This window comes from Triticum aestivum, chromosome 2A (assembly GCF_018294505.1).
Source record: "Triticum aestivum cultivar Chinese Spring chromosome 2A, IWGSC CS RefSeq v2.1, whole genome shotgun sequence".
Taxonomy (NCBI): Eukaryota; Viridiplantae; Streptophyta; class Magnoliopsida; order Poales; family Poaceae; genus Triticum; species Triticum aestivum.
This window is the reverse complement of record NC_057797.1, coordinates 192,547,024-192,568,897: the sequence shown is the minus strand read 5'-3', so window position 1 is coordinate 192,568,897 and position 21,874 is coordinate 192,547,024. Positions and strand designations below refer to the sequence as shown.

Here is a 21,874-nt window from a genome sequence, read left to right as displayed (position 1 = left end):
GATTCGGTTAGGGTTTGGGCATAACGTAATCTCGGTGAGACCGATTACACAAACTCGGTGAGACCGAGTCTGGTAATTAGCTAACCAGAGAGTTGGTCAGGCAAACTCGGTGGGACCGATTTGCTCTTTAGGTGAAACCGAGTGGAACTTGGTGAGACCGAAAAGTTACAAAGGGGAAACACTGAGTTTACATTGCAATCTCGGTGGGACCGATTACACAAACTTGGTGGGACCGAGAATAGTGCAATGGGTAACAGAGAGTTTGCAACCCCATCTCGGTGGGACCGAGATCCTTATCGATAGAACCGAATTGCTAGGGTTTGGCAGTGGCTAATGACAAGTGAAACTCGGTGGCGCCGGATAGGAAAAATCGGTAGGACCGAGTTTGGCTTAGAGTTTAGGTCATATGTGGATATGGGAAAGTAGTTGAGGGTTTTGGAGCATATCATTAAGCACATGGAGCAAGAGGCTCATTAAGCAACACCTCATCCCTCCTTGATAGTATTGGCTTTTCCTATGGACTCAATATGATCATGGATCACTAAAATATAAAATGAAGAGTCTTGAGCTTTTGAGCTTGAGCCAATCCTTTGTCCTTAGCATTTTGAGGGTTCCACTTTCACATCCATGCCATGCCATTGTTGAACTTATCTGAAATATGCTAGATAGAAGTGTTAGTCCAACAAGAGATATGTTGTCATCAATTATCAAAACCACCTAGGGAGCACTTGTGCTTTCAATCTCCCCCTTTTTGGTAATTGATGGCAACATACATCAAAGCTTTAGATAAAGATATAAAGAACAACAAGTAAAGCTTTGGAAGGACATGTAACAAGCATAGGCTCCCCCTACATGTATGCACTCATGTAAATATGAAATATAGAGGCATGTGAGAGCATAAACATGACAGAGTAGGCAATGTGTTACATGTATCTTGGCCATATGCATCAGAGCAAAAGATCATCAAGAAAAATACCTTCATGCTCATGAGTCCTTCTTGCAAACAGTATGTACATAAGCAATAATTCCTCATACTCATGATTTTGATGCATATACTTACCTTGTGGTCTCGAGTTGGCTTAGGATGGAATGAACCTGCACAAACAAGGTTAGATAACACAGGTACGTCCACTAGCCAGAGCAAACAAAAGAAACCACAAGAATACCAAGACTGGGATGACATGTAGAGAGTGAGTACAAGGTACCACATTGGATTCAACATGTCCCCAAGAATAAAGATGTGCAATAAATTTGGCTGATTTCTATTCCTTTAGGTGTCTTGCTCCCCCTGAATCTTACGTGGGATATTGGGAGAAGATAGGAAACAGAAAATCAGAGCTGAATAGAACTAAATTCCAATGAGTTCATATGAACATGTCTTTCCCCCAAAAGGACATGTGGCATCTCTCCTCTTGAACATCTAGCATCTGGGATCCTTGAGTATTTTTCTCTCCCTGGAGATCTCTCTCTTCCCCTTAATAACATTTGGGATCCTTGAGACTTTCTCTCCCCCTTAATACGTTTTCTCTCTTGGTGTGATCTCTCTTTCCTACAAGCTTTGATGTGATCTCTCTCTCCCCCTTTGACATCAATTTCCAAGAAGGTTTTGCCTGGAATCCGTAGAATAGGTTTGGTCCTTGAGATTCAGCACAAAGCAGAGGATAAAATTGTGATGCTTGTAGAGGACAAGATTCATTGAGTGGAGCTGGATCCGAAGAAATGTAGAATAAGTGGCAAATTGGTTTTCTGATTGCAAAGTCGGTGGCACCGAGTGGCATATTTCGGTGGTACCGAAAAGATTCGGTTGGACCGAAATTTGCAAGTTGGTGATACCGAGTTTACACATAGAAACACACTTGTCACCTCAGCTCACTAGACAAGTAAGATCTCACAAAGATTTGCAATGAATTACCTAAAGGATTTGCAAGGAATTAAATGCAGAAAATGCAGAACAAGCACAAAGAGAAAAGAGAATAAACTGAAAGATCTAGATGAAGTTTTTTTTAAAAGAAAAGAGACTAAACATGCATGAGACAAATGCAATAACACAGAAAAGAACACAAGAGAACTTCATCTAGAGTTGGGCGGTGACATAGTCACGTATGTTAGAGTATATTGACTTAGAGTCAAGTGAGAACACTTGATCATAGGTCATACTCATCGTTTAAGCTCAAAATGGGGTTACCATTTTTTTCGTTTAAGCATCTTGATGTATTCACATCTTGTTGAGTTGCTTTGACTCATGTCTTGGAGTAAAGCTTCTCTAAGATGGAATAACATACCTTGGGTGGTGGTGTGGTTCTTGCTCATGTAGTTGAACTTGTGTGGGTGCTTCAAAGTTGATGTAGCTCATCAAGAGTTGGGAGCACCACTTGGAGTTTGAGTTCATCTACCTACATGGGTTAGTTCTTGCAAGGAAGAGCACTTGTGTATCAAATGACAATCATGAAGCTCAACATAGAATTTGTCAAAGGATATGTTTGAATGGTTTTGTGCTTCCTTGTCTTCAACCACCATTGTGTAGAGTCTTGGTGATATAGAGGTTGCTCAAGATGTGAGTGAGTCACAATCTCAAGGAATTAGATTCAACCAAGCACCTACAGGGGTTAGACAACATGCAAGGTACAAATATATCCAAGATATAAGATAGTTATCATAAGAGATATATCATGGATTAGTCATAAGCTCATGTCTTGCATGTATCCAATGGAGTTTCTACTCCAAATTTGAAGCATCAATGATGTTCAATTCTCCTCTCAACCTGCAAAACACTTTCTCATCAAGCGGTTTAGTGAATATATCCGCTAATTGTTTATCGGTGCGAACATGCTTAAGATTGATGTCACCCTTAGCAACATGATCTCGAATGAAATGATGACGAACTTCAATATGCTTAGTTCGAGAATGTTGTATGGGATTGTGACCAATTTTGATAGCACTTTCATTGTCACAAAGCAGTGGAACATGTTTCACATAAATCCCATAATCTTTAAGAGTTTGGGTCAACCAAAGTAATTGAGCACAACATGAACCAGCGGCAATGTATTCCGCTTCGGTGGTGGATAAGGATACCGAGTTTTGTTTCTTGGAAGACCAAGACACAAGAGATCTACCAAGAAATTGACAAGTACCCGAAGTGGACTTTCTATCAACCTTGTCTCCGGCATAATCTGAGTCGGAATAGCCAACAAGATCAAAAGAAGACCTCTTAGGATACCAAATGCCAAAATTTGGTGTATGGATTAAATATCTCACTATCCTTTTCACAGCCTTAAGATGACAATCTTTAGGAGCAGCTTGATATCGTGCACACATGCACACACTTAGCATAATATCGGGACGTGAAGCACATAGGTATAACAATGAACCAATCATAGAGCGATAAACCTTTTGATCAACTGGTTCACCATCTTTGGTCAAATCATTATGTCCACTAGTAGGCATGGGTGTAGACATACCTTTGCATTCTTGCATGTTGAACTTCTTAAATAAGTCCTTGGTGTACTTTGTTTGAGAGACAAATGTACCTTCCTTAGTTTGCTTGATTTGCAACCGGAGAAAGAATTTGAGTTCACTCATCATAGACATCTCAAACTTCTCTGACATTAGCTTTCCAAACTTTTCACTAAAGAGAGGATTAGTTGAACCAAATATGATGTCATCAACGTAAATTTGGCATACAAAAAGTTCTCCATTAACCTTTTTAGTGAAAAGTGTAGAGTCAATTTTACCAATTTCAAAACCACTTGTAGTAAGGAACTTGGTCAAACATTTATACCATGCTCTAGGAGCTTGTTTAAGACCATAAAGAGCTTTGTGAAGTTTGTAAACATGATTTGGTTTCTTAGGATTAACAAAGCCGGGAGGTTGTTTGACATAAACTTCTTCTTCTATTTCTCCATTTAGAAAAGCACTTTTAATGTCCATTTGGTACAAGGTGATATTGTGGTGATTAGCATAGGCAAGTAAGATGCGAATGGACTCAAGTCTAGCAACGGGAGCATATGTCTCACCATAGTCCATACCTTCGACTTGTGTGTATCCTTGGGCGACGAGACGTGCTTTGTTGCGGACCACTTGTCCATCTTCATCTTGCTTGTTGCGAAACACCCATTTGGTACCAATGATGTTGTGGTTGTTGTCGGGCTCCTCAACCAATGTCCAAACTTGGTTCCTCTCAAAGTTGTGTAGCTCTTCATGCATAGCGTTTATCCAATCCGGATCTTCCAATGCTTCTTCAACCTTCATTGGTTCAATGCTAGAGATGAATGAGTAGTTTTCACAAAAGTTAGCTAAACGAGTTTTTGAGCAAGTGATTCTCCCAGTTTGTATATAATTGAGGATTTGCTCGACGGGATGATCTTTGGCAATTCTTGCTCGAACTCGTGAGAGCTTTTGCTTGGGTCTTTGTTGAGCATCTTCTTCATCTTGTTCTTCTTCTTGGCCTTCTTCATTGTTGACATCGTCGTTCTCTTGTCGTGGTGGAGAAGGAGGTTGTTGATGTTCATCTTGACGTACTTCCTCGTTTTCTTCATCTTGGTGTGGTCCACTTGTGGATGCTTCCGTGCTGATTCTTGGTTCACCTTGTTGTGAAGTAGAAGCTTCCACTTGGACGGATGAAGTACTCGCCTTCACCTCCGTTGGACGAATTTTGCCAATGGGCAAATCTTGAATTGCTTCTGAAGGGTCTTTGTCTCCTACATCAATTGACAATTGCTCTACTTGCGAGCCATTAGATTCATCAAACTTCACATCTACCGTCTCTTCAACCTTTCGGGTGAAATTGTTGTAGACACGGTAAGTGTGAGAGTTTGAGCCATAACCAAGTAGAAAACCTTCATGAGATTTAGGAGCAAACTTTGAACGACGATGCTTATCAAGAATGTAGCACTTTGAGCCGAATACTCGAAAGTATCCAACTTGAGGCTTGTTACCGGTGAGGAGCTCGTATGCCGTCTTGCCGAGTAGCTTGTGAAGATATAAGCGATTTGTTGCGTGACAAGCTTTCTCAACCGCTTCTGCCCAAAAGTGCTTTGGCGTCTTGTATTCATCAAGCATTGTCCTTGCCATTTCGATGAGCGTCCGGTTCTTCCTTTCAACAACTCCATTTTGTTGAGGTGTGTATGTGGCCGAGAACTCGTGTGAAATCCCTTCTTCATCAAGAAAGGTGTCCACATTTGCGTTCTTGAACTCCGTTCCGTTGTCACTTCGAACCTTCTTGATCTTCACATCAAACTGATTTTGAGCTTTCCTGGCGAAGTTTCTGAAGATCTTCTGGACCTACGATTTGTCATTGAGGAAAAACACCCACGTAAATTTTGAAAAATCATCAACTATAACTAGACCAAAGGAATTTCCACCGAGACTCTTGTAGGCATTGGGGCCAAAAAGATCCATGTGAAGCAGCTCGAGTGGCCTCCTTGTGGTCATGATGTTTTTCACAAGATGTCTTCCTCCAACCTGTTTACCTGCTTGACAAGCACTGCAAAGTCTATCCTTATCAAATATGACATCGTTAACTCCAAGGACATGATTTCCTTTAATAAGCTTGTCAAGGTTTCTCATGCCAACGTGACCTAGTCGTCTATGCCACAACCAGCCTTTTGAGGATTTAGCAACAAAGCAGGTTTTAGGTTGTGCCTTTTTAGAGAAATCGATGATGTAAAGATCACCTCTACGCCTACCCGTAAAGACCATTTTATGATTGTCTCTACGAAACACTTGGCAATCTACCTCAGTAAATAGGACGTTCAACCCGAAATCAGCAAGTCTAGATACAGAAAGTAAGTTATAGCCAAGAGATTCAACGAGCATGACATTTTGAATGGAACTATCATGTGAGATGGCCACCTTACCAAGGCCAACCACTTTACCCTTTGAATTATCACCAAAGGTGACATATTTTCGAGGGCCGTTGTTTTCAGCAAGCTCACGGAACATCTCTTCATCTCCGGTCATATGATCAGTGCATCCACTATCAAGAACCCATTCCTTTCCTCCTGATTCATATCCCCGAAGATTTGCCATAAGACCAAAATGTCTCATTGCATTATCAAGATCGGAGTCACTATCATCATCATCATAATATTCAGGTTCGTCATGATCTTGTGACTCATCATTTCCTAGAGAGGGTAATTCATTAGATAAATGATCAAAATGGTTACTTTTATGAATTCTTATAGCTTTGAGTATGATATCATTAATGATTCCAACATCTCCTTTAGCATGCTTAAGATTGGCAAGTTCAAGAAGACATTTACCAAAACTAGGATCACTAGAGTTCATCTTACTCAAGGCAATGGATTTATGGAGAATTTCATCCAAGGTTTTCAAGGAATGATTGGGAAACCGTTCCTCAAGAAATTTCCATATAGTGTAGGCGCAATTTTGAGTAGGCAAACTGGCAATCAAATCTTTGGGCAATCCTCTAATAATGAGCTCAATACTTCTAAGATTGCGAATCATGTCAATATCTAGGGTAGGATGCAAGGGATCAATATGGGGTGCACAAGGGCTAGCAATATACTTGTTCAAATGATATTGATTGAAGATTACAAGCATCTCATTTTTCCACTCATGAAAATATTTTCCATCAAGAATAGGCACTCTATGTCTAAGACTCCCTAGAGTAGACACATCCATCTTCCTCCAATGGTGATTAAACCAAGGCAATGGAGACCAAAGCTCTGATACCACTTGTAGGATCTAGAAGTAGATGTGTCTAAAGGGGGGTGATTAGACACTTAGTGCTAAAGTTGCAATTTTTAATCTCTTTTGGTTTAAGTGGAGTTTAGGCACAAATTCAACATCCACAATACATATCAAGCAAGCATGCAAAGAGTATATGAGCAGTGGAATGTAAAGCATGCAACTTGCAAGAAAGTAAAGGGAAGGGTTTGGAGATTTCAAATGCAATTGGAGACACGGATTTTTTTCCTGTGGTTCGGATAGGTGGTGCTATCCTACATCCACGTTGATGGAGACTTCAACCCACGAAGGGTAACGGTTGCGCGAGTCCACACAGGGCTCCACCCAAGGGCAACGGTTGCGCGAGTCCACGAAGGGCTCCACCCACGAAGGGTCCACGGAGAAGCAACCACCCACAAAGGGTCCACGAAGTAGCAACCTTGTCTATCCCACCATGGCCATCGCCCACGAAGGACTTGCCTCACTAGCGGTAGATCTTCACGAAGTAGGCGATCTCCTTGCCCTTACAAACTCCTTGGTTCAACTCCACAATCTTGTCGGAGGCTCCCAAGTGACACCTAGCCAATCTAGGAGACACCACTCTCCAAGAAGTAACAAATGGTGTGTAGGTAATGAACTCCTTGCTCTTGTGTTTCAAATGATAGTCTCCCCAACACTCAACTCTCTCTCATCGGATTTGGATTTGGTGGAAAGAAGATTTGAGTGGAAAGCAACTTGGGAAGGCTAGAGATCAAGATTCATATGGTAGGAATGGAATGTCTTGGTCTCAACACATGAGTAGGTGGTTCTCTCTCAGAACAAATGAGTTGGAATGATGTGTGTGTTCTGATGGCTCTCGCTTCGAATGAGAAGGAGGTGGAGGGGTATATATAGCCTCCACTCAAAATCCAACCGTTACATAGATTTCCAATCTAGGTGGGACCGAATAAATAAACTCGGTCTGAGCGAAGTAGTAAACCTAGTGACCGTTAGGAATTTCGGTGGGACTGACATGCAACTCGGTAGGACCGATTCAGTTAGGGTTTGGGCATAACGTAATCTCGGTGAGACCAATTACACAAACTCGGTGAGACCGAGTCTGGTAATTAGCTAACCAGAGAGTTGGTCAGGCAAACTCGGTGGGACCGATTTGCTCTTTCGGTGAAACCGAGTGGAACTCGGTGAGACCGAAAAGTTACAAAGGGGAAACACTGAGTTTACATTGCAATCTCGGTGGGACCGATTACACAAACTCGGTGGGACTGAGAATAGTGCAATGGGTAACAGAGAGTTTGCAACCCCATCTCGGTGGGACCGAGATCCTTATCGGTAGAACCGAATTGCTAGGGTTTGGCAGTGGCTAATGACAAGTGAAACTCGGTGGCGCCGGATAGGAAAAATCGGTAGGACCGAGTTTGGCTTAGAGTTTAGGTCATATGTGGATATGGGAAAGTAGTTGAGGGTTTTGGAGCATATCATTAAGCACATGGAGCAAGAGGCTCATTAAGCAACATCTCATCCCTCCTTGATAGTATTGACTTTTCCTATGGACTCAATGTGATCATGGATCACTAAAATATAAAATGAAGAGTCTTGAGCTTTTGAGCTTGAGCCAATCCCTTGTCCTTAGCATTTTGAGGGTTCCACTTTCACATACATGCCATGCCATTGTTGAACTTATCTGAAATATGCTAGATAGAAGTGTTAGTCCAACAAGATATATGTTGTCATCAATTATCAAAACCACCTAGGGAGCACTTGTGCTTTCAAAAACCATTGAAAGCAGCATAAGCAAGTAAGATGCGAATAGATTCAAGACGGGCAACAGGGGCAAAGGTCTCACCAAAGTCCAAACCTTCAACTTGTGAGTACCCTTGTTCCACTAACCTTTCCTTGTTGCGGATGATAACACCATTCTCATCTTGCTTGTTCTTGAAAATCCATTTTGTTCCAATGACAATGTGTTTCATGGTTGGCCTCTCGACTAACGACCACTTGGTTGCGTTCAAAACTGTTCAACTCTTCTTGCATAGCAACGAGCCAATCGTTGTCCATCAATGCATCTTGTACCTTGAGAGGCTCAACACTAGATACAAACAAGAAGTTAGCACAAAAGTTTGTCAAATGTTTACGAGTAACTCTACCTTCCGATATGCCGGTGAGAATTTTGTCAACATCAACTTGACCGGCCACTCGAGGCATGATGGAGGTTAGTGTTTCGTGAGGTTCAACTTCATGTCCATCATCCACGTCCTCAACATAAGGATCATTGATGTGTGGTGCAAGATCTTCTTCTTCATCTTACATTTGTTGAGGTTCATTGTCAATGATTGCACTTTCTTGTTCTTGTCCTTGGTGATGATCTTGTTCTTGATGATTATCATGAAGAGGAACTTGATCATCATCTTGTACTTGGTCTACGGGTATTGGTTGAGCAATAGGAGCTTGAGGTGGTATGGGTGTTGAAGTAGTTTGATGATGCATGAAGCTTCCGTCTTCTTCTTCTTCATCATCATGAGATTCTTGTTCCATTGGAAGAAGTGCACCAACACCCATAGTCAAGATATCTTGAGAAGAATCTTCTTCACCTACATCACTTACATCAACTTGCTCCCCATGGGAGCCATTAAATTCATCAAACACCATGTCACAAGTTTCTACAACACATCCATTGGATCTGTTGTAGACTCTATAGGCGTGAGAGTTTGATCCATAGACAACAAATATGCCCTCAAGGGTTTTGGATTGAAATTTTCCTAACTGTTCTCTTTTGTTGAGGATGAAACATTTGCACCCAAATACACGAAAGTACTTGAAATTTGGTTTTTTCCCAGATAGAAGCTCATATGGAGTCTTTTCCAATATAGTGCAGAGAAAGAGCCGGTTTGATGCATGGCATGCTGTGTTGACAGCCTCGGCGCAAAAACTATGTGGCGACTTGTATTCATCCAACATGGACCTTACCATCTCCACAAGTGTGCGGTTCTTCCTCTCTGCTACACCGTTTTGTTGGGGAGTGTATGGAGCTGAATATTGATGCTCAATCCCTTCATCACTAAAAAATTCTTCCAAGGTGTAGTTCTTAAACTCGGAGCCATTATCACTTCTTATTGCCAAGATTTCTTTGTCAAACTTGCGTTGTGCTTGCTTGGAAAAATCAATAAAGGTGATCTTCCTCTCGTCCTTGGACTTGAGGAAGAAGACCCATGTATATCTTGAGTAATCATCAACAACGACAAGTCCATACTTTTTTCCCACCAAGACTATCCCATGAAGGAGGCCCAAAAAGATCCACATGAAGGAGCTCCAAAGGCCTTGAAGTAGACACAACATTCTTGGGTGGGTGCTTTGATTGATGTTGCTTCCCGGCTATGCATGCACTACACACACGATCTTTCTCAAAAGAGACATTGGTTAGTCCAAGGATGTGATTACCCTTTAAGAGATCTTGAAGATTTCTCATGCTGACATGGGCTAGCCGGCGATGCCGTAGCCACCCCTTGTCGGCCTTGGCCATTAGACAAGTTGCATGGAATGTGTTCTCTTTCGAGAAATCAACCGTGTAAAGATTGCCATCCAACTCACCAACAAAGGCCACTTCGAGAGTATCTCTCTTAAAGACTTTCACATCCATTAGTCCAAAAAGTGTATCATAACCAACAGAAGCCAATTGGCGAACAGAAAGCAAATGATATTTAAGGGTTTGGACAAGCATGGCATTTGCTAGAGACATGTCATTTGTGATAGCCACCTTGCCCAACCATAGTACCTGTCCTTTTGATCCTCCACCAAACATAATGATCATAAATGGTTGAATAGCTTCCATGAAATCGTAGAGCAATTTGCTATCTCCGGTCATATGATTGGTACATCCACTATCAATCACCCATTTTACTCCACCGGAGAAAGCAACCTACACACAATTATGACTTGGTTAGAGGCACCCATTTTGCAATGGGACCTCTCAGGTTAGTCACAAGGGTCTTAGGGACCCAAATAGCATAAAAACGGAATGCATTTCGAGGACCAACAAATTCTGCATAAACCTCTCCATCCATAGTCTTACAAAGTACATAGGATTGAGGCATGAACTATTTTGGCTTGTTGAGAGTGGGCATGCCCCTTGTGGCCTTCCCACTAACAACCTTACCTTTCTCCTTGTGCCCTTCTCTTACAAAAGTTTCTTTTAGAGGGGCGGTGCACTTTTGGGAGGATGTCTTCTTCTTGCTTGTGCTTGGGTCAAACCCGAGTCCCTCTTTGGCAAACACTTCATTGTGTTGGCTCAATACCTCATTAAGGTTCTTTTGCCCTTGAGCACATGTCATGAGCCCTTTCTCAATTTGAGCCTTGAGAAAGCGATTCTCCTCAAGAATAGATGCTAGATCACTACTAGAGTTAATAGTACAAGCATCAACATTTATAATAGGAGAAGAGTAAGCCTTGGCTAGAGTTTCAAGATAAGTAAGCTTGAGTGTCTCAAAACTCTTTGTAAGAAGGGTGAGCTCTTCTTCCTTAGTCTCGCGGGACACGGATAGGAGCTCACAGTCCTTAGATAGAGAAGCATTAGACTTCACAAGCTTACTTTTACCATTCATCAACTCTTCGCAAGAGTCAATAGCCTTTTTCAAGGAGGCAAGATATTTAGTATGAACATCAATGTTTGCACCAATTTTCAAGCATAGTTCATTGTTTCGTGCTTCCTCATATTGGACTTTCCGCTCAAGGATTTCATATTTTTCCTTTTCCTCGGTGACGAGGGTTTCGAGTTCCTTAATGGTGATGGTGTGCTTACTCACCATCTCCATAAGCATACGAAACATAGTGAGCTTCTTTCCTTTAAGGGAGCACATGAACTTATTTAGTTTAACAAGCATAGGATCATCTATATCATCATCCTCATAACTATTCTCCACATCAAGATACTCACCACTAGGAGTAGGATGAGTGAAAAGAGGAGGGTTTGATCGTGCGGTTACCTTGACCTTGTCAGGTGAGCTTTGGTCATCTTCATCTTCTATCACAGCCTTTGCCATTAGGCACTTGTGAGCGTTGCCCTTATAATCCTTCATGTAGTTGTAGGTGACAACATCACCACTCTTGTTGACTAGCCTCAACGTGTTTTGAGAATCTTGAGCAACTCCGGCAACACCACTAACATCCTCCGGATTAGATTCTTCTTGAGCAACCATTGCTTTCCCATCTCTCTTCTTGAGCTTGGAGTTCAAAGGATTTGGCAACTTCTTCTTGGGAAAGGTCTTGGGAAACCTTGGTTTATCTTCTCTCTTCTCATAAGGGCACTCATTGGATAAGTGGTTGGTTTCTTCACAGTTGTAGCATTTTCTCACTTTCTTCTTCTGGAATCTTCCTTTGAATTTTCCTGCGCTAAACTTCTTGACAAAGAGAGCCATGTCTTCATATGAAGGGCCCTCATCGGATTCAACCACATCACCATCTTCATCATCATCTTCATCATCTTCTTCTTCTTCTTCACTTTGCTCATCTTCACATACATGCTTGGCCTTCAATGCAAGATTGATCTTTGATGTTGGAGTACCATGCATGGCAAGATGTTTTCTAGCATTTGCCTTCGACTCTTCAAATAGTTGGAAGGTGGATATGATGTCATCTGTAGTCATTTCCTTGAAGGCATGGTGTTGTCTTATGTCCCACACCGTTTGGTGGTGATATGGGGCAGGAGCATGAAGCAACTTGTCCACAAGAAATCGCTTAGTCATGTTGAATCCATCTTGTGTCTTGTCACACTCACACGACTCAATGTCAGTGGTGCGAGTCATGAGACGCTCAAGGAGTTGATTAGGAGTTTCACCTTTCTCCATACAATTTTTTTGCAATTGCCCCTTGGCAATTTCATATTGAGCACTCCGGAGGGTGGAGGTACCGGTCTTGGATCTTATAATACTTTCCCATAGTTCCTTGGCACTTGTGATGTGTATGAAAGGTCTCCTTTGCTTTTCAACCATACCTCTCCTTATACACATGGTTGCGGTGTCATTGAGATTCTTGTCATAAATTTCTCTTGGTGTAGGATTCTTTGGATCAACCACATGGTAACCATACTCCAAGATCTCCAGCATCTCATAGTTTCCATATCGAAGATGATCCTGCATAACAACCCTCCACAAGGCAAAATCGGAAGTGGCATCAAGTAAAGGAGGTTTGCCTTGAGGGTTATATTTTGGTTTCTCAACTTGGGGTCTTGCATAAAGCCAAGGAACACTGGAGTGATCATTGTTAGGAGATTGTTGACCAAGTGACGGAGTAGGCACAGTTGGCCTCGAAGCCGCACCACCAGAAAGTGGTGCAAGCACCGTGGACAACATGGCTAGTCTCATTTGGACCAAGGCCTCAAGAGAAGCATCATGCTCCTCTTTTTGCTTAGCAAGGGCCCGTTCCAGATCCTCAAAAGTAAAGGACTTGACTTCTGAAGAAGCCTCGCCTTTATCCATCGGATCTGTAACAAGGGGAGTCCCATCGGGGTTCACCTCGCTCTAGGGCGGTTAAGCCACAAGAATAGAGCACGAGGCTCTGATACCAATTGAAAGGATCGAGATGGACCTAGAGGGGGTGAATAGGTACAATTACAAATTTTAATTATTACTAAGCAATTTTAGGCAATAATGCAGAATATGAAAGTGAGCCTAACAATTGCAAGTATGATACTAATGAGCTAAGCAAGATAAACAAGTGACACAAATATGTGAGTAAGCAAGCACAATATGATATAAGTAAGTGCTAAGAGACAAGTAACCACAAGTAGAGAGTTAGGGTTAGGAATAACCGCAACTCCGAGAGACGAGGATGTATGTCGATGTTCACTTCCTTGGAGGGAAGCTACGTCACCGTTCAGAGAGGTGGATGTTACCACGAAGGCTCACCCTATTCTCTCTTTGAGACAACACCACGAAGGCGTTTCTCAACCACTAGTGGTAGACCTTGGGGTGGTCTCCAAACCCTCACAAACTTTCCGGGGGAAATCACAATGGTCGATTCCTTGCCGGAGCACTCCTACCGCCTAGGAGTCTCCAACCTCCAAGAGTAACAAGATGCACCACAAAAACAAAGGGGGGAATCAACTTTCGCTTTGGTGAATGTGTAGATCGAGCACTTCTCCTTCGCTTCTCAAAAGATCAAGAGTTTGGGTTGGCTAAGGAGGGAGATCTCCAAGAAATTGAGATCCGAAAATGGAGGTGAGAGAAATGGAGTCGTCAAACCCTTCGTGAGGAAGAAGAAGACTATTTATAGGCCGGGATGAAATCTGGTCGTTGGAGGCAGATTTCTGCGTAGCCCGGAAGTTCCGGACCCCGGAAGTTCCGGCCAAGTTCTGGACAGGTTCCGGGCTACACAGAGAGTTTGCACCACCCAGTAGTACCCCGGAAGCTGCTGAAACAGGGGACAGAAATTCCGGTGCCCGGAAGTTCCGGGGGACGGAAGTTCCGACCAGGGTCCGACGAGGTTCCGGGCTACACAGAGAGATTGCACGAAAAGTGCAGTTTCTCTGGGTGCCCCCCAAGCTTCCCGGACCCGTCCCGGACATTCCGGCCGTCCCGGAAGTTCCGGCCTGAACAGAAACTTGGTACTAAGATTTTCATATCAATGTGAGAAGGTAAGTTGATTCCCCGGATGTTTTTATGGTGCACCCCCTCTTGATAGTGTGGCTGCCCTAAGGACTCAAGAAATAAGAAAACTTTATGGTACTCTTCTTTTCTTGAGCACACCGCTTTTTCTTTTTTCAATATAAGAGGAAATAACAATCCATACTTCACTTTTAGCTTAATCAGGGCTGTTAACACTTAGAGCATGTGGTTAGAAACACAAATGAAGTTGTCATAGATGTCAAAAACACTTTAGTGCAATATTGCACTTTCAGTCATTGCCCTCGACGTGAATGTCTTCACGAACCACTATTGTCTTTAATGTCTTCATACATATTTAGGGGTCATCTCTGATAAACAACTGAGTCAATGAGGAACTTCTACCTGTGTTATCCTGCAATTCTCACAAACACATTAGTCACTCAACCACGTTTATCGTCAATACTTCAAAACCAACTAGGGATGGCACTAGATGCACTTACAACAGTAACTTAGTTCTGTCAATCCATGTCAGGATTTGACAGGGAGGTTGTTAACCTCTAACCGGTTGTGGCACCAGGTCCAAATTGAAAAGGCTAGCTATCCATAGAAGATTTCTTTTATGAAGAAGTATTAATTTTAGTTATTTCATTAATCAACATATAATAAGGTCAGCTAACGGTCCACACATTTATATACTAAGCGTGTTTGCATTGAGTGACTAAAATTGTGTGCAAGGAGATCTCAGCCTAGCATGTGTCCCTCGCAAAAGGAAATCCATATAAAACAGTCGAATAACCGCTCCATTCGAACTCGACTATGTAAATTTCGAGGAAATAAATATAAATTTCATTTTTGTGCAAAGAAACAATTCTGCTCAACGACCACACAATTTTCCTTTCCTCGTCAACCTCACCAGTCACCACGGCAACGAGCCCGACCAGCCCTCCGCCCCCGCGACCGCGCCCCTCTCCAAGCGCTGCCGTGAGCCCGCCTTCGCAGTCACGGGGAACGCGACGAGCTCCCGCGGCGGCGGCGGCCTCCGCGAGAAGGCGAGGGCCGTCACCCGCCTCGCCGGATCCGGCTCCCGCCATACGCATGCCGATGCTCAGTACTCCGGGGGTCCGGTCCCCGGGGTCGCGTTCGACCCCTTCGACATCGAGGCCGACCCTCCGCCGTTGGCGCTGACACACGAGCAGATCAAGCTATGCAAGGACGCGCTCGCGCATTTCGAGCGGAGGAGCAAGCAGCTGGATGCCTTGTCCGACGAGTTCCAACGGCTTCAGGTTTGATTGTGTTTTTTCCCCAGCTACCAATCCGGCTGCGTAATGATTCTGAAATGTCTGCCAAATATTGCGCGCTCTTGGTCGGTAAAATACGGCAATTTAGCATCTACAGCGTGTTGCCGTGGTTTACTGGCTGAGTTACTGCTTTGGCCTTTGGGTAGGTAGTGAGCGCCCTTGTTATGCCGGGATTTTGGTCTTTTTCATAAATTGACATGGCCTTTTCGTGCCAATAAACGCAATCATGTAGTTAAATAACCCAAGAATTATTCCTTTTCCAGTAACAGAGGTATATGTCTTACGAAATTCTAGAATTGTAACCAAAGCAATGGATGCACAACTGAAAATATCTTGGGCCCTGGATGCGCCTTTCCTTACATGGTTTATGTATTAGTTTCCCTATGAAGTGCTGATCCCAGATTGCTTTTACGTGAACCATTGTGGATCTTATGCCATATATGTTGAAATGTAGTTTCCCACTTTGTGGCATTTGTGGCCATGCAAGAAAAATGTTTATGTTGATGCATCAGTACCAGTTGCTCCTGTCAGAATTTACTTAGTTAACACCACGGTGATACAAGATTTTGAGTGGGATAAGGATGGATTAACTTGAGAAGCTGTAGATCCTTACTCCCATCAGGATTGAGTTTGATTTGTAGAAGTTAAATTCCCTAGGGTTCTATTCCCATCTCTAAATTTTATACTTAATCTTACTCTCTTCATATCACTGGCTCACTACATGGAAGTAGATCTGTTTAGACAATTTTTATTATTCTACCAATGCCCTATTTCTCCAATATAGTTGTAGCATGTTACTTGGCTTTATATACACATTTTTCTTGCATGGCAGTTCATTTCTATCTAATTGATGTTTGGCTTGTTTTCAAGCAGATATTTAGTCAAATGTTTATATCTTGTATCCTTGCATTCATGGTTTGATTTTTTTGCGGGCAGTACATGATATTAAATCACTGTAGCTACCATGAAAATTCATAGTATATATTTTTCATATCTGCTGGCGACGTTTCAGGGCATGAGAACAATGCATCCGGAGATGATGAAAATGTCCACTGTAGCTCGTGATGCTGCCAATAGGGAGAAGAACCGCTATATTGATGTCTTACCATGTGAGATTTTCCTCCTGTATTTGTACATGGATTTATGGTGATCATGGGTGCAAACCAAGTAAGACCTCCTAGTAGCATTATGGATTTGACAGCATTTGAGATTTGATTCCTTGTCTCTAGTTGATGATACCAGGGTACGGCTAAAATCATCAGCAACCAGTCAAATTTCAGGCAATGATTACATCAATGCAAGCTTTGTAAAGGTCAAGTTTGTATCGTATGCATGTTCCTTTTGGCTTTCTAATTGTTGTTTGAGATAATTGGTAGGAGCTTACGATGGGGTGTAAAACTTGCAGGCTACCGAGGACAACAGTGTTGCAAGATTTATTTCCACCCAAGGACCACTAGTAAGGACATTTGAGGATTTTTGGGAAATGGTTTGTGAAAATCAGTGTCCTGTGATTGTTATGCTCACACAGTTCGACAGTGTTAAGGTGATTGCTTACATTAAACAATCTGTTTAACATCTTTGAATTGATCTGATGTGCAAATGAAACCCAGTCATGCTGGTATAATTGCATGTGCAATCTGGCTTACTTATATGACCCAGGGAGGCATGACAATATAATAAGTCAAACCGAAGCATTACAAGTAACAACATTACATCATTAGCAAACTATGCCATTGTGCCATATGAGAACTTAAGCATGAAGCATCCCCACAAGATGCGGAAGCTGGAAAATTATGTGATGAAACACATAATGCAAATTTACAGTTCTTACAGGAGAAACCAATAGATGCTATGCTAAAACACTATTTTTTTAAGAATGTAGGGTTCAAATATGGGAGGATTCAAATATTCATGAATGCACTAAAAAATGTGAGCATAATGCTTGCAAGTTGCAACTAAAAATGGAAAACCAGTTGGCTTGTAAATAGCCAATAGACCCTTTTGACTGAAACATCTTTAGGGGATTTTTGAAGCTCCTGCAGTCCTCTTCATTTATATTTTTATTATGCCTGATGGATGCCATATTTTGCGGCATCGATCATAGTAGCTTTTGCTTAGTGACTGCATTGTGAAAACAGTAGGAGATGATGACGTTCTTCCAACTATATCAATTGGCTTTCTCTGTGCTATAGATTAACTTTGAAGCAGCAGTATTTCCTCTGAAATTATATTTGAAATAATTGCAGTGTGATGAGTATCTTCCATTGCAAAATGGTCAAGGGACGTATGGAAAGTATAATGTTAAGATTACGAAGGACACAAGAGATAAGCATCAATTATGTCTGCGTGCTGTGGAGGTGCAGTGCAATGAGGTAAAAATTTAAAACATTTAAGGGCATCCATGTATGCTTTGTTTCATTATTTCTCTGAAGGATTGTTTCTCTTTCGCATCGCAATAAAACTTAGATGATGTATAATTTTCTTATTCATAGGTTTCAGTTCCTCTTTTTAGGTTTCTCCTGTAGGTTTAGTTCTTATGACAGGGCACAAAATTTACTTAGAAACTTGATATGCCTTTTATTATTCTTTCAGACAATGATCACTTTATTGTGTTTTATCAGACATCATAGATGACATGTGCCATGATATCTTATTACTGATGAATTCGCCTTCCTGTTGTGCTGTGAGGATCTAAATGATTAAACTTAGCTGGTACTAGTATATATCTCTATCGATACAAACCTCAGTTAGGTCAGTTGTCACAAAAAGTAATGCTATCATCATGAGAATGAAACAAGGCAACCATTTAACGTTTATGTGTTATGATTTTTTATATAAACTTGTGATTGATTTCTTTTCACAATATTGCTTGTGTATTCCTTATATACTACTGCCTTTCAATGTATACCAGACCATGGTAAATACAAGGCATATGATGTGGCAAAATTATATATATTTTATTGTAGGGAAGTGATGTACATATGTCTACAATGTGATGTACATCTTTAATGTCTCTGGTGGATATGTCTGTAAAAGTACTATATATACTAATATACTAAATGTTCCTAAGCAGCATCAGGTGTAAACCATGGTGTGGTAACTGTTACATCATCTATTTATCATCTATGACATATAGGTGTATGGATAATATATCCCCCCCCCCCCTTCCCCTGGGGGGCACTGCCTGTGGGCTATACCACCATCTCATCCACTGTCGGTTCAAACTTAGAGATTCACACATGCTGCATTCTTGCTCGTGGTCATAGTTTAATCAACCAGATGTTAAGGCATCATTTAGTGCCCAGTTGTCTCTGACATTAGTCATTAATGAAAACACTGTATATACTGTTGTCAGAATGGTTACACATTTTCAAACAGCAATATAAAAAAATCACCAGCACTTGACCAATAAAAATTATACAAGCAAAGCTGACACAAGGACATACCACTATACCAGCAACCCAGGAAGAACTGATAAAAGCATCACGAGCAAATCTGACACGAGGACGTACCAGCAATACAGGAAGAATTGATAAAAGCATCAACTCTATTATTTTTTATAAACCCAAGCCAAGCACTTATTTTCTCTAAAACTAACAGAACACCCATTCTGGGAAAGCTGCATGTTTACAGGTGATCAGTGATCAAGCGGCGTCATTAAACGCTTACCTGGCAGTATGGTGGCACAGCCGACGTTTCCTGCCTACTAACCAGCCACCAATAAACTAACCTGACCATTTGACTGTCTGTGTTCTGTGTTTTTTGATTAGCAACAATAATGGTAAGCACTTCTGAGTCTGACAACCTGATGTGGTCTGGTAGTATAGCTGTAGAACAGATCTCGAGGCAGAAATTGTATGGTTATCCATGGGGTGGTATAGGCAGCCACCAGGGGCAAATAATCCAGACTCATTTAGCATGTTTTGAAACTTTATCATTCCTCCATATGTTTGTTCTTATTGGGGTTTCTTACCCTTTAGGCCTTGTTTGGTTAATCCTCTCCCCAAGGCGATTGGAGGGGATTTTGTATTGTAGGGGATTTAATCCCCCTCAATCCCTGCCAACCCCCGTAAAATCCACCTCAACCGAACAAAGCCTTAAAGGCTTTGTTTGGTTACTAGGGATCTAATCCCCTAGTGGAATCATCACTTGTCACCCAATCCCCTCAATCCCTGTCTAACACAATCCCCATCCCTACTACCCCATTTGGTTGACCCAGATTCAATCCACTACAGACTACAAATTGTCCCTCCCAGTTTTTTTTGCGCCTCTGTGGATTCGTTTCACGAGGTGAACGCGATTCTTCTAGCCCCTGTGGAATTAACCAAACAATGTAAGTATAATCCGCGTGTAACAGTTCCCCTCCAGGACGGCCCATGTGGATTAGTGTGATTGCTGGCATTCGACGTTGTTATGACCGTCATGTTAGGGGCTTAGCCCAGTGGGTTGTGGCCCAAGTTATCTTATCGTTATTAGGGGCTTAGCCCAATTATCTTATCGTTTGCGTAGGAGTCAAGTAAACCTCTCTATATAAGGAGAGGAGATGTATCAATCTAATCAAGCAAGAAGCAATCATTATTTGTAGCTTGGGTCCTAACACCTTGGTATCAGGTAGCTTGGGTCCGATCATGTCTGCACCACCACCCACCCCGCCGCTGCCCACCTTGCCGCTGTCCACCACCGCCGCCCTCTCCACCGCGCCGCTGGCGTTTCCCGCCGCCGCGGTCGACAACTCCACCGTGCCGCTGGTACTTCCCGCCATCGCGGTCAACAACTCCACCGCGCCGCTCGGCTCCTCCGCGGGGGCCTCCACCGGCCAGTCGCTGCCCGTCACCGCGCCACCTGCCGTCGTCTACTCCCCGGTAGAGATCACCGGGGTCCTTAATGACCTCGTCACCGCCGTCCAGGCAGGGGCGGAGCCCATTGGGCCGACCCGTATGCACAGGAATACGGGTGAAAAAAATCGCTAGCAGTACCTATTAAGTAATAAGGCCCAGTGCATCAGGGTGGCCCAAGAGCTGTGCATCAGGGTCAGCCCGTTTCAGCCAGGCCGCCGCACTGGCCCAACGCAGGAGGACACACGTGCGGGCCTGTACGCACGCCGGTTCGCTTGCGGATCCATCTCTCTCACGTACTCCAGTAGTTTTCTCTGGAAAAAAAATCTCTTCACGTAGTTTTTTTTCCCACTAACAAGACTAATCGATCCATGATGGATTTATGTGGACGCGTACCATACACCATACGCCCCCTGCGTATCGCCATCCCGTACACATGCGGGAGATCGGCAGCGGCAGCGCGCCGGCGGCCGGACGCCACACAGGCTGGGTCCTCACACGGTGACGACGCGACGCACGCGAGCGACGCTGCAAGCCATCGGCCGGTCCGGCTCTCGGTAATTTTCGCATCCTTTCCAAATTCCAATCTTGAGTCTTTGTCTCTGTGTGCGTTCATATAGGATAGATTACAAAAGGCCACAATTGTGGTTGCGCCTTCGTCTTGCTTTTCCTAATTTTGTTTACAAACTGCAACAATCATGTATAAATTTGTAGCAAATACAATAAATGACTATGTTATAGCAAAAACATGGGGCATTTTCTAGGGCTATAACTTTTAATTAGATTATATTTTTTGTCTATAGAAGTCTTCATGTCTCATTTGTAATTTGTATTTGTCAAATACAATACCATGCCTAAGTTTCTCTCAAAAGAAAAGCAACAATATGTCCCAGAAGACATAAATTGGGAAGAGGAGGTTCAATATGATCCGGGCAATCACCTCAATGATGATAGTTTGAGTGATGATGTTATTTTTATGTGGAGAAGGAAGAAATGAAAAAGGTCACCAATACTTAAGTGGTTGAGTATTTCATGGCTTGGAGGAATAGAACCTACTAAAGGTAATTGCCATCTAAGTACTTTCATTTGGGCATTTTATTATGTTCTTCTGAACCATGTAGTCCAACGCTGTATTTTGGAATTTGGAAATGCATGTCCTTTTCAAGTAATTGTGTCCATTGTTTTATCATTATAGTAAACATTTGATGGCTACCTTTTTATTTTTACAAATCGCCTTCTATTATATCCAATAATGTGTGCTAGAACCTATGCCACACACCGTTAGTCAATACATCCTTGCTTGAAAATTTTATGCCTTGTTAAAGTGGTGCATCGGGTAACATTTGCTCCAGCTCCGCCCCTGCGTCCAGGGCATCCGCCTCTACCTGGCTGGGCCTTACGGGCTGCCGCCGCGACCGGGCCAGCCGCCCTGCCCTGGTACACGGCCACCACGGCGCTG

The 21,874-nt window shown here is 42.6% G+C and overlaps 1 protein-coding gene across 1 annotated transcript in view; it reads left to right on the top strand.

Annotated features, from left to right (window-relative positions):
- Nucleotides 1–14,505: 14,505 nt before the first annotated feature.
- The window catches only part of LOC123191623 (protein-tyrosine-phosphatase PTP1), an 11,615-nt gene continuing 4,246 nt past the window's right edge, over nt 14,506–21,874 (top strand). The window contains exons 1-6 of the mRNA XM_044604286.1: nt 14,506–14,510; nt 15,070–15,565; nt 16,593–16,689; nt 16,810–16,892; nt 16,986–17,123; nt 17,827–17,952. Of these exons, the coding sequence (XP_044460221.1) occupies nt 14,506–14,510; nt 15,070–15,565; nt 16,593–16,689; nt 16,810–16,892; nt 16,986–17,123; nt 17,827–17,952 (945 nt within the window). The remainder of the gene's footprint in view (nt 14,511–15,069; nt 15,566–16,592; nt 16,690–16,809; nt 16,893–16,985; nt 17,124–17,826; nt 17,953–21,874) is intronic.